The 12,857-nt window shown below is 55.4% G+C and overlaps 1 protein-coding gene across 3 annotated transcripts in view; it reads left to right on the plus strand.

Annotated features, from left to right (window-relative positions):
- Window positions 1-1,704: 1,704 nt before the first annotated feature.
- The window catches only part of Scara5 (scavenger receptor class A member 5), a 103,223-nt gene continuing 92,070 nt past the window's right edge, over window positions 1,705-12,857 (plus strand). Inside the window, exons 1-2 of one of the 3 annotated variants that reach the window (XM_078030839.1) lie at window positions 1,705-2,279; window positions 6,098-6,215. In XM_078030839.1, the coding sequence (XP_077886965.1) occupies window positions 6,104-6,215 (112 nt within the window). In that variant the 5' untranslated portion in view covers window positions 1,705-2,279; window positions 6,098-6,103. The remainder of the gene's footprint in view (window positions 2,280-6,097; window positions 6,216-12,857) is intronic. The other 2 variants (XM_078030840.1, XM_078030838.1) reach the window with 2 other exon arrangements.

The following is a 12,857-nucleotide window of genomic DNA, read 5'->3' on the forward strand; positions in this document are numbered from 1 at the left end:
TCCCACTGCTGCTCTGGGGACCAAGTTTCCGACACATGAACTAAAGGGGACAAACTGAAGCCACAGCACCAAGCCAGTGCATCTCTTTCTACTGCCTGCTTCTCTGCCGGGAAGAGCTCCGGAATCACGTTCTGAGCACACTCCTGGCTGTTTCTAAGACTCCATTCATTCCTGGGAATGTTGTGAATTGACAGGTGGCAGAAGCATTCCTTTGGTGAGAGATGGTACAGGGTGCAGTTACCGGCTCTGGAGTCCAACTGCCCAGGGCTTGGTTTTAGCTCTGCCACTACAGGCTGTGTGATCTGGGACAAGTGACTTGATTTGTCTGTGTAAAATGGTCACCACAGTAGCACCTACCTCACAGGACTGCTGCGCTGATGGCCCTCCATATCACACCAGTGGATTCAAACCACCCGCAGATCAACAGTATTTTTTAAAAAGCCCAATGTCTCTACTGAACTTGTACAGACTTTTTTCCTTGTCATATTTCCTAAACAATACAGTATAACAACTAGTCACCTAGCAGTTATATGGCATTAGGTATAATAGTAATATAGATATGATTTAAAGTATAAGGGAGAGTACACATACATTTTAGGCAAACACTAAGCTGTCTTTTACGAAGGACTTGGGAAGGGAGAGTTTTGGACGTGGAACCAATCCCAGTGGTTGCTGAGGGACAACCGCATAGGTTAAATGAGTTAACATAGGAAAAGCACTTGGAATTGCCCAGCACATAATAAAGGCTATGAAGCGTTTTCTCCTCCTGCTCTCCACCCGCCCCCCTTTCTCCTTCCCCTCTTATTATTATTGACTCAGCATGGGTTGGCAGCTGCGCTCTAGGCGGAGCTGAGCCTTGGCAAAACCTCCTCATGTTCGAAAGCTGACCCCGAAGCGTGAAGGCTGAATTTTTGGGAGGAGTGGGGTTCTAGGGACTTAACCCAGGGGCACTCAACCCCTGAGCCACATCCTCAGCCCTTTTTAATTTTTGAGACAGGGTCTCATTAAATTGCTTAGGGCTCACCTTGAACTTGCAATCCTCCTGCCTCAGCCTCCTGAGTTGCCGGGATTACAGGGGTGGGCCACTGTCCCCAGCTGGAGGCTGAATTTTTAACCGACAAACAGGAAATCATTTATGGAAGTCACTTTCTGTGTTCAATCCTCTGACATCCATCCATGGGACTGGCCATGCCACCATGGCTCACTGTTTTGGGGATTTCTCTGACATCTTTCCCACTTTGGCCACCTCCTCTGAATGTTATGGCTCCCACAGCATCGGCTGAATCTCCTTTTGTAAATGTAACTGTCTGTACTTAGGCTTATGGCTTTTGTGCCCTGTTCCATCTCCCATACCAGATTTCAACCCCTTTCCAACAGCCAGGGTGCCTCATGGGATCCTGGATTCTCCCGCCTGGCGCAGTTGATGCTCTAGGAACACTGACCTTGTTGCTGAATCGTGTTGAGCTTGATTGGGGGATGTTACTTCAGAGCCCCTGAGGCCCACTTCTGAACAACCCCAGAGTGGCCCATCTGTGTCCTTGGGGGATGGGTGTGATTCAGGAAAATACATAAAACAATTCTATGCCAAATTTATTGAATGAGTTGAGTAATGCCAACTCGGTCCTATAAATAAATTTGCAAGACTGGTTTCCTTGTGTGGCTCATAAGCCAGATCTAGCTGCAATTCTTCTAGAAGCTGTCCAAAAAGTATTTTGAGCCGGTTCTTCAGGCGCTGGAGTCCCAAGGCCAAAGCTGGCTTCTCAGCTGTGGTCGGCTGGCGCAGTCCTGTGAGGAGCTGTAATGCTGGGAGTGGCCACAAGAGGGGGTGCGTGTTCCAGATCCCGCCAGCAGAGCCTCCGCAGTTGCAGCAAAAACTTTTTATAAAGACAGCGCGGCTGGAGCAGCTCAGTTCCCACTTGGTCAGTACCTAGCAGAGCTGCCGGTGCCTCCTCAGAACATCTCTGGATTGCTGCTTGTGGCTGACGCAGGCGACGCACCAAGACAGAGAGCCCCAGGTGCAGACCCCCTCTTCCTCGGCCACCAGGTTGAATCTTGGTCCTGCAGAAGTGACCCTGTGGCCCTTGTCCTGAGACAAGTCACAGAAGTGACCCTGTGGCCTTGCACCCTCTTCTATGACTCCGTCTGGATTTGGCTGGCTGTGGAGACAAGCTCGGAGGGGCTGCCTGGGTCTCGGTGGGGCATCAGCCAGCTCTCTGGCCACCATGGTGAATGCCAGGAACTGAGGGGACAAGCTCTCCAGCCTCAGCAGAGGGACTCAGGTGAGTCTTGACACTAACCTTGCCCTGGTGCCTACCAGGGTATGGTGTCCCAAAGGCAGCTGGAGGAGACCCGATGAGCCGGATGGAGCAGAGCACTGTGTTTGGAAGTCTTTGGGAGGCAAAGCCCCGAGGTGCCTGCCCCAGGTGGGAGGGTCCCAGCCAAGGAGCCTGTGGACATCCGCTGGGCCCTTATCCAGTTACCTGGGCTGGAGAGTATCAGCCCACATCCGGTGTCAGAGGGAAGCTGTTGCCTTGGTAGCAACTCTGCCTGGCTCATGTCACAGCTGGAGACCCTATTCAGGGAGCAGATGGATGGGTGGACAGCCCCTCTCCCTGTGCTCTGTTTGTGTATGTGTGCACGTGTGCCCAGTGAGGGGACATATGATACAACAGGCTATTTATAAAACAGCTGCACCTCTCCAGCTGTGGGTTGTGCTTTGGGTCAACTGAATACAGTTAAAGGAAGAAAGAGTTTAAAACCTGTGTAGCAATTTTTTTCTCTAGGGCCACATTTAGGTTTTTGTTTTGTTTTGTTTTTGTTTTTTAACAAACTTGGTTTTGATGAGTCTAAAATGAGACAGTCCTAAGAAAAGCTGTGAGCTCTGCAGGGTCAGAGGCTGGAAGCCACAGGAACCATCTTCAGAAGAGCAGGCAAAGCTCCCGCCACCCCCTGCTCCTGACCTCAGCAGGAAGAGTTCATTCTGTCCTTCTGATGCTCAAAGAGGGGCTTTGAGAGTCAGGGTCCCGTCTATGCTGCATCCCTGGCTGGAGGGTGTTTGTTTCCACCTGACTCTGCCACCAGCTGCCTGGGTGACCTCGTTCACAGAGCCCTCCATGTTCATTGTCTCACAGTTCCCCTGGTGGCAGCAGGACAGACCCCCATGGTAGAGGTGATGCTTCTGGGCTCTGGGGCTGGATGAGGTCAAGTTCTCCAATTACAGATGAGAAGACTAGCCGGGACAGGATCCTCTGAACTCTCCATACACCGTCCGCCTCTTGCCTGCATGGAGGGGTGCAGGTGGCCGCGGGCTTTCTCTGCTCTCAGATGCAGTTTGGAAGCAAATCCTTGGCCTCTAACCTGTGCTTTTAAGTGCCTTGGGTAAAACTGCCTGGGAGTAAATCCTCCCCTCCCTATTCACGGGGTGACCTCACTCTGACTTGAAATGCCAGAGTCCAGGCTCTGCAGGCTTTGTCCACAGTCCCTGTGGCTTTGGCATCCTGCATGGGTGTCCCAGCCCCCACCTCCTGGGGTGCACTGACTCTGCACTGCCCGGTCTGGGACCCTGAAGGCAGGCACCCATGCATTCTGGACACAGCAACCTGGTGGCGGAGCCAGTGCCCTGTGTGGGAAGCCCCTGTCCAGCCGGCACCCTTCCACTCTGACATATATTAGTTCTTGCCTCTGTGGCCTTGGTTGGCTTGCCTTTAAAATGGGAAAGATGGGATAAAAAGGTTCAGTGCTCCTGGAAGGAGCCCACAGGGAGACCCTGGAGGGTCAGCGCTCTGCACCCTGTGGGGCGTGTTTATGTGTGAGCCTGCAGTTTGCCACACCTCACCAGTCAGCCCGTCCTGCCTGAGAGCAGAAGTAGCCCGAGGGTGATAAGACTCAAGATCTAAGGGTCCAAATGGCCCCGCTCCCCAAGAACGAAAAAGCAGCCCCTAATAAAACCGGGGCCCGCAGAACGGGCGTATGCTTCATTTCCAAGTAACGAACAGCTGAGGTTTCCAAACGCATCTCACTCACATCTGGCCCTAGCCCCTCTCCCAGAAGGGTCCCCTGGGCTGCTGCACTGACCAGCCGAGGGGCGGGGAGGAGGCAGAGGAGGGGCCGCCCGGCAGATACATTCCAGATAACGGGCCTCCGCTGGCCGGGAGCTGACCAGGAGAGGAAGACAGGGGAATGAAGCTGGGGCTCTGCACCCCATCCGCAGGGGCCGCGTCCTGTCCACTCTGGCTGTGGGCTCTGTTGCCTTTGGCAGACTGAGGGTTAGCGAGGCAGAGGAGATGCTGGCCCCTGCTTGCAGCTCCCCAGGAGCGGGGCCAGAGGGAGGGGTGCCGCACACTGAGCTCGTGAAACTAGGGAGGCTCCCCTGCAGCTGAGCAGTGACAGAGCACCCTGGTCCCACCCAGAGGCCCTCACTGGGTGGAGGCCTTGGACAGAGGGCGTGTATTAGGAGGCTAGCAGACTAGATACCCCGGGGGAAGGCACAGAGAAGCTGGGTGGGAGCCGGTTGGGCAGGAGGGATCCTGGCCGACGATGGACCTCCCTGCTCTTCTGTCCCTCCCACGGATTGGAGGGAAGGCTGCAGAGACTGGGCACACATGATTTGGTGTGTGCCTGTGTGTACACAGTGTGTGTGTGTGTGTGTGTGTGTGAGCCCACGTGCAAGGGTTGTGGAGTCTCATTACTTTAGAGATAAGAGCAGAAGCCCCATCTTCCTGGGTCAGCTGAAGGGCAGTTGAGCAGTAAATGGTCAGTTCTGGCCTCTTCTCAATCTCAAAGCCAGAGGTCTCTGGAGACCAAGTTCAAGTCATGAAATCGGCTTTGGCGTTTTGCTTGAGGCCCGCCTCCCCCTCATTCCCCCTCATGACGGAGCAAGGACAATGCCTCCTTTGGCCTCTGCCGCTGAAGAGGAGCCCACTGGTCCTGTGATCAATGGCCTTGCTCCCTCTAACCCCCGACAGGCTCCCTCCTCTCCTGGCCCAGAGACGCTGCTCAGCTCCTCTGGCTTCCAGTTGCGTGTGCTCCTTTCTAGACCTGGGACCCCACGCTCCTGGGGGCATGTTAAATATCCAGAAGTCAAAAAGCATCAGAAACAAGGTTGACATAAACTTATGACTGACTAAAACTGTGACAAGAATGAAGCACAGTTGGTTAGATCACTGAGAAAAGGAATACGAAATATTCTATGTAAATAATTTGTAAATTGGCTTTTAAAAAGGATTTTTTGTGCTACACAAGGAATGTAAATGCATCATAGAAAACTCAGAAAATCTACAAGCAAAAAGAAGAACCCGATCCCCACAGTCCCTCCCAAAGTCCTGCCACACCAGAGCCTCACCAGAGCCAACCAGCTGCCTCTGAGCACATCCTCTGTGCCCAGGTGCACTACCAAATGCACACACTGTTGTGCAAATCGGTTTGTTCACCATAAGTGACAGAGGATTTCCCCAGTCAGTGGGGACATCCCTGGAACACTAGGGGATAGACCCAAGGACCAGAGGGTCGGGCTCAGGGACATGGAGGCAGGAGCCCTGCCTTGGTCTCAGGCTGCTCCATCTCTATGCCTCTGGGGCCTCCAGGGAGGCCCTGCTGTGGTCCCCCAGGGATTTGGAGTAGTTCTTTCTTCCTCGGTTGTGTTAGCTGGTGGCCTTGTATCCTGGACACCCCTGTGTGTCCCTCATTCCCAACTCATAATTCAGCCCAGGTCTCTCTGGCACACCCAGACTTCTCAGAGCTGTTCCCTGGTCACCTTGTGGGTAGCCAGTTCAGCTCCCTCAGGGCTCGCCCAGGGTGGCCAAGGTGCCCCCAGCCCAGGGCTCCAGCCCCACCAAGAGCTGTTGATAGAAGTGTCAGGCTCCACGACCAGAAAGACCCAGTGCCTTGGCCTTCCCACTCAGGGAGTGGACTGGAGTCCCGAGGACCTGGGGGGTGGCTGCTGGCTCCTGTTCATAGGGAGATGGTCCCTGGGTTCTGGTCCAGGGCCACTTAGGTGGCCCCTTGGTCTGTCCCTTTGTTCCTGTTCACACCTGTAGTTGACTGTGTCTCTCTCCTCTGCCCCCCCACCCTTCCCCAACTGCCATCCCTGTGGCTGCAGGACGTGATGGAGAACAAGGCCATGTATCTGCACACCGTGAGCGACAGGGACACGGGCTCCATCTTCGAGGAGCCCTTCGATGGCAGGAGCCTGTCCAAGCTGAACCTGTGTGAGGATGGTGAGTGCTCCTAGCTGCGTCTCGGGGTGCATTGTCTTCCCTGGGTTGGGGAAGGATCCCTGCCCCCCCACCTGACCTTGGCATTGCCCAGGGCACTGGTGACCTCCAGTCTAATTCTGCCTATGTTGAGTTTCATGCCTTGAAAGATCTTTCCATGTGTTTTCTCATTCATTCATCTCAGCAAACCTGTGTGCTTAGCAAGATGGGTACCCACTTTACAGATGGGCTAGTTGAGGCTGAGAACAACTTGATCCCACACTTGATGCCATCATGGAGAGGTTCCTCGCTCCTGAGCCAGTCCTTCTGCCTCTCACAGAGTAAGGCTGGGGTCAGACCAGGATATCTGAGCCAGCTGGCCCTCACCCTTTCAGGATGAGGAGGAGCCTCCTTTCCATTTCCTGACACATTCGTGAAGGGAGAAGGCTCCGGTCATGCTGGAAGGCACTGCATCTTGAGGTTGGATATTTGCTAAAATTCTGGAGGTTCAGTGGGTGCAGCTTATCCAAGGGGTCCCTGAGCTCTTTCCCAGCACTGGTCCTGATGCACCAGCATGGAGCTGGATACTAAAGCTGTTTAACAAATGCTGACTGCATGGGCGAATCCATCCTCACTAAAGCACGTGCAGGAGGGGAGCATCCACTTCAAAGAGGATGGAGTGCATCTTGCAGACCACCAGGGAGAGCCAGCCCTTCATGCGCGGGGTCTTCCTGAGACCCCCACGATCGCGCTTTGGTTTGCACAACTCTGACAACTGCCTTTATCCTGAAATTACTCAAAAGAAATGACTTCCTCTTTCCTCCCATAAGGTGCTGATGTGGGAGGGAAGTGGGGTGGCTCAGCGAGGCAGGGAGTGGGGACAGTCCCAGCAGGAAGAGGGGACAAGGACACTGGGGCTTCTGACCAACCACTTCTCAGCCTACCCTTGTGAAGAACTGTCCACTCTTGCACGTGGCTGTTCCTCTGGAATGCAGTACTCAGACATATTCTGAGGACCTTCGATGTGTCGGGTGATGTGCTAGGTACCAGGGAGCCTCTGAAGAGAAATCAGGGAAGCTGTCGTGGGAACAATTCCCCCAAAGGTGAACTGGGTCGAAATATATGGACTTGAAGACTGAAAAAGATTTTATGAGACGTTGGGAAAAGGCCTACCAGCTTGTTCCCTGGGCTGAACTAGAGCTTCTGTTGTTAGAGTCCTTGTGCCTGGGAAGAGAGGAGAGGCCCTGGGGGCCTGGCCCTGCTCTGCACATCAGCAAAGGTGATGTTGATCCTCCTCTGTCCCCACTGGCACCTAGGAAAGAGGCCTGGTTTAGCCGGAAGGAACTAGGGTACAGCACAGTGGGGTGATTGGAAGCAACGATCAGCACCGGGTTGGGGTGCCTGGGCGCCACAGCAGTGCGAGAGGCATGGGGTGGGGCGATGTCACCAGGACCATCCTATCCTCTCTCCCTTACCTCATCCCACCCTTGGCATTTCATCCCACCAGAAATGAATCGAGAAAGTTCATTTGGACCAGAAGGGTCCAAATGTTGTGCTAGCTGTTGTGCTGGCCAGGTCCCCAGCTGTGGGCAGGTTTGTCAGAGGGCAGCTTTAGAGCCATGCTGAGAGGGTCCTGTGCACACAGGGTCCCCAGAGGCCTGGCTCCTGGTGAGGTGCAGACAGTGGAGGCTGGAAGCTGTGAGGCCCAGACTGCCTCCATCACATCTGTGGAACTCAGTGTCCTCATCTGCCACATAGGGTTGCAGGGGATAATTCAGGTCCCTGCCAGTTCCAAAATGCCATGCCTGAAAACAGTGGTGGGTGGTGGGTGGTGGTGTGGGAAGCCAAATAGAGCCATGTTGGGGTGAAACCAGCTTCTGAGAACTCCTGGGATCCTGGCTGATTCCTCCTCCCTTTCATCTTCCTAAGAGGAGGATGGAGAGCCTGGGGAAATTCAGGCCAGGTTGGGTCTGTTTCTGAAGAATTTCACTGCTTCTGGATCAACTCTGGAAAGTAGAACAGAGAGGGAGAGGAAGGGCTGGGGCCAGGCCTGGAGAAAGAGGAAGGTGGCAAGGGCTGGGAAACCCGAGGCCTGGGCCAGGGCCACCCCCATGGGCCTTAAGTGAATCAAAATGGTGTCTTTGAGAGGGAGGAGGGTGGGCACTACTTCCTCCTGTTGGAAGCGGGCTCTGGGGTCTTGGCACCGGGAAAGAAGGTCCTCAAAGTGGGGGCCAGCTGTTAGGTGTGACTCAGACCCCAGTGCCCACGGACCTTCAAGATGGCCAGGTGTAAGCCCATCCTCAGGTAGAGGTTGCTCCCTGGTGGCTCCCTCTCTAACCAGCGAGGTTTCCAGGCTCTATCTTGGTCCCTTGGTCCACCCCCAACATGTCACTCTCAATATGAATCCATGGGTCTGTCTGTCCTTCCTGCTCTGGGCCTTGGTGTCATCCTCCTTGGTGCCTGTTCCCCACCCTGTATTCTCTACCTGTTAGAACCCTCCCAAGTTTCACACCAGACCCTGTGGCTCACAGTCCCCAGCACGTCCCTGCTCAGGGCCCAGAGTTCTAACATCCAAGATGCCTGAAACGCTCTGTGTTGCTGCTGTGTTTTGGGGGGCTCTCCTGCTCTGTGCGGTCCTACTGTAGGGGGTGGGTTGTTCATCCTTGATAGACTCTTGAATCCAGGGAAGGGGATTGGCTGTCTCTGCAGTCTCTGCATCAGGAGATCTTCGAGACTAACTATATGACTTGTCCAAGGTCACCAAGGGGTTAATGGCAGGGCTGAAACCTGACTGGGATCTTCTCTCCAGGTTCCCTCCTAGGAAAGGAATTCCAAGGAGCTACCTCTCAGGAGGTGGGCTGATGCTCCTGAGAGGTAGCTCATTGCTGGAAGCAGACCCTATCGGGGAGCAGACTTGGAGCCAGGGCAATTAAAGCACTATCTGCCCACGCTCAGCTGCTAAGTTCAGGGGTGTGGCCGGGACCTGCAGCTGGCTAGCTCCCCTCTGTCCCTGTGAAGTCCTGGGCAGGAGTTCTCTGGAGGACACATTCCAGGCAGGACCAGCCAGACCCCACTGATCCTTACCTGGTCGCCTCCTCCTAAAGGGGTACCAGGTGGCTCCCAAGGGAGGAGGCAGCACTTCCTGGGGAGCTAAGGGCTGAGAAGTACTTATTTTAGGATCTGGAGCAGAAACTCCAGAGAGTGAAAAAGGTTTCCCCAAGCAACCAGGGGTGGGGGCAGGAAAGAGGGGAGAGGAGGTCCTGGGGAGCAGCCTCCTGCTGCTGGCTGGGCTGGCTCCCTCCCCCCAGGAGTGGCTCCTGCTGTCACATCTACTTCTTCACTGCACTGACCTCTGCATTCCTCCCCCTCTTCCCGCCCCCCACCTCTCCCCCTCCTCTCTCTCCCCTCCCTGCCTCATCCCATCCCTTTTGTTCACTAACCGGGTTAGAAGGGAAGGGAGGTCTGTGGCTGTCAAGGGATGACCTCCAGAGGCCTCCATGCCCAGCTCTGTCTACCTGGCCTCCTCCTTGGAGCCCACTGCTCATGCAAAGGCCTAACAGCCAGGGACAGTCCCTCTTACCCAGTAGCTCCCAGGCAATGCCAGAGGGCCACCTGTGGTGCCAGGCCTGCTTGGCAGGGCCAGTCCCAGAGGGTGTCTTGAAGGTGCTCACCCATGCCCTCTCTGGCTGGAGCTCCTACCTCTCCCTCTGTCCCGAAATCCAGTGGATGGACTCGGGCCAGGGTGGCCTGCTTCCTCTTGCCTCTCTTCCTGCTCCTCCTCTCCCTCCCCTCCCCTTCCCCTTCATGCCTCCGTGTCCCCCTCCCTGCTGCTGTAACAACCGGGGACTGGGGAGGAAGCCTGGCCTGGGAGTGGGTGGTGCCTGGCTGGGCCTGGCTTCTCGGAGGCACTTTCCAAGGGCCAGAGAGAGGTGTGAGTGTCAGAAAAATATTGCAGTCCTGCTCGCCATGGCCTCTGCCCCTCCCCCGCTCCCGTGGCGTCATCGCTGCCGCAGATGGGAAACTGGCGAGGTAATGAGTTGCACATGCTCCTGGCGGCGGCTGGACGCCTGCAGCCGGGCTGCTGGCTGGGCCCAGGGGCTCCCCGTTCCTGTGTTCCTTCCCCATAAAATTAAACTGTTCTCCTAGGGGAGCGCGGCATCCACCTCCCCATCCATCAAATCTCCCTGCCTCATTTGGCATGGCTGACGGCTGCGGGGCGTTGCAGGGCGGAGGCCCAAGGGTGGGAGTGGATTTTCTGGGAGGGTCTGCCTGGGGCCTCTGCAGGTTGGAGAATTGGGCCCTGGAGCAGGAGAAGGGAAGGGGGTTAACTGTTGAGCACTGCAGTGCTCTCAGGACGGGCTTTGCTAAGCACCAGCTGAGAGCCAAACCCTGGCAGAGGAGGCTGCGGGCTGCGGGTAAGCGGGAGGCCAGGCGGCCTCCTGGCCTCTGCTGCCCGATGGGCCATCCCTCCACCATGGGAGCAGATGGTGAGGAGAGAAGAGCCCGGCTTCCCACAAGGGCTTGCTGCTCAGGAAATTAAGCACATACTTTTGTCCTTTTTCCAATAAATACTAGTGTTTTAACCAGCTTTTGTGTCGTGGTGATCAAACTACCGGACAACAACTTCAAGGAGGCCAGTTTACCGTGGGTTCGTGTTTCAGAGACTCGGTCCATAGACAGCCGACGATTGCTCTGGGCGTTACATGAGGCAGAACATCATGGCAGAAGGGCCCAGTGGAAGGAAGCTGCTCCCTCATGCCTGCGGGAAAGCAGGAGCCACAGGAGGAGGCACCCTTTCAGGGACAGTCACCCCCAGTGACCCACCTCTTCCAGCTATCCCCTCCTGCCTACAGTTTTCACCCCTCAGTCCATCCGAACGACCATGGACTAACTGGTTAGAGCTCTCATAATCTAGTTATTCCATCTCGGAAGATTCCAGCATTAACGGCAGCCTGTGGGGGGCACCTCATATCCAAACCATAACGAGGAGGTTCTGTAGGAAATACTCTGGGTCCACAGGCTCTGGGCTCCCTGGCGTGGGTCTTTTCTCTGACTGGAGGTCATTTGCTCTGAGGGTCCTTCTCCAGGTCTGCTCCCTGAAAGGCTGAAGGTTGGGTCTCATTGTCCCCACTTGGAGGCTGGGGTCTCCCAGAGGTGTCAGGGAAGAGGAGAGGATCCTAAATCTCCCAAGGGCCGCCTTCCCATAGATGGACACAGGCAGGAGCCTCTCCTCTCTGCCTTTGCCTGGACCTCGAGCCCCTAACCCACACTGTCCTCCAGGTAGTGTGGGGGCAGCGGGGCTGGGGTGAGAGGATGCTCAGCTTGTCCCGTTAGCTTGGTGTGCTCTGGAGTGGGCAGTCTTGGAGGACACCCAAGTGGGCCACAGGTGGGCGTTAGATGCCTGGGAAGAGGGGAGGTGGTTGGGGATCGTGGTTATTCTCTATCACATCACCATTTCTGCCCGAGTCTCACTCTCATGCTTCCCGCCCTCCATTCCCTTGCTCGTTCATTCATTCATTTCTCCATCTTCATTTTTCAACACAATGTTTCCAGGGTCCCTGCTGGTGCCACCCACTGGCTGTGTAGTCAGGGATGCCAGGTGGCCCAAGACAAGCTCCCAATGTCTATCACTTCACCTGTCCTGTTCCTTCTCCTCCCTCACTGCTGCAGACCCACACAGAGTTGGCTCAGGTGCAAGGCTACTGACGTGTGACCCAGTGGGAAGGGTTTCAGTGCGGTGCCGCGTCCTTGGTGCAGACCTCAGGCAGCCTCCCTGGCCTCAGGCACCTGAGTGCTACCGGCCTTGCTGTCTCCGTTGCGGGTGATATTGCATGGGAGCCAAAAGCCCAGTCCTTGGAGCTGGACAGCTGGGCTAGGCTCTGGCAAGCTGTGAAGCCTTGATGAAGCTCCCAGCCTCGGCTTCCCTGCTTCTGTAGATCAGGCTGTCAACGCACCAACTCTGGCTTATTGTGAGGACAACATGGATAATTCCACAGCAAGTCCTTCCAACGTGGAATACATGTGGCCCTTTGTCCAGGGAAGATCTCCCTTCAGCCTGTTTCCTTTTACTCCAGGGCCTGCCCATGGGGCCCCTGTTCCACCCTAGTCTCTGTTCCTGGTCCCTAGAACAGTGAGCTTTGTTCCTACCTCGTTCCCAGGTGTCTGTGTTGACCCAGGTTTCAGATAATGAGCAGCATGGCTGGTCCTCTCCCGGCTTCTCACTGCCTCTTTCCTGGGCCTGTGGCCTCCCTCATCCCATAATACCCACATTCACAGATTTGCTACTACTAGGTGCATCTTGGTTCCCCTCTGACTCCTTGATGGCAAGTACTGACTGCCTTTAGATTCATCTTAATGTCCCCAGGATCTAGCATTGTGACTCCCACATGGCAGGCGCCTTAGATTCTTGATTGAATGAACACATCACCAAATCCACAAGGACCCAGATGAAGGAAGGTTGAGAGGAGAGTTTAAAAGGAAGAAAAGAAACTGAGACTTGGTTCATCCCACACGTGGGTGCCATGTGCTGCCGGGAGGCAGAAAAGAAAGGTTGCTTCCTGCCCTCCAGGGGCTTAGCATCCCCCAGTGATACAGGCCTGTGAGTGGACCTGGCTTGTGATGTGACAGATACCCTAATGGAAGTCCTGCACCCTGGAGTAAGCTGCG

The sequence above is a fragment of the Ictidomys tridecemlineatus genome, chromosome 14, assembly GCF_052094955.1.
Source record: "Ictidomys tridecemlineatus isolate mIctTri1 chromosome 14, mIctTri1.hap1, whole genome shotgun sequence".
In the NCBI taxonomy this organism is placed as follows: Eukaryota; Metazoa; Chordata; class Mammalia; order Rodentia; family Sciuridae; genus Ictidomys; species Ictidomys tridecemlineatus.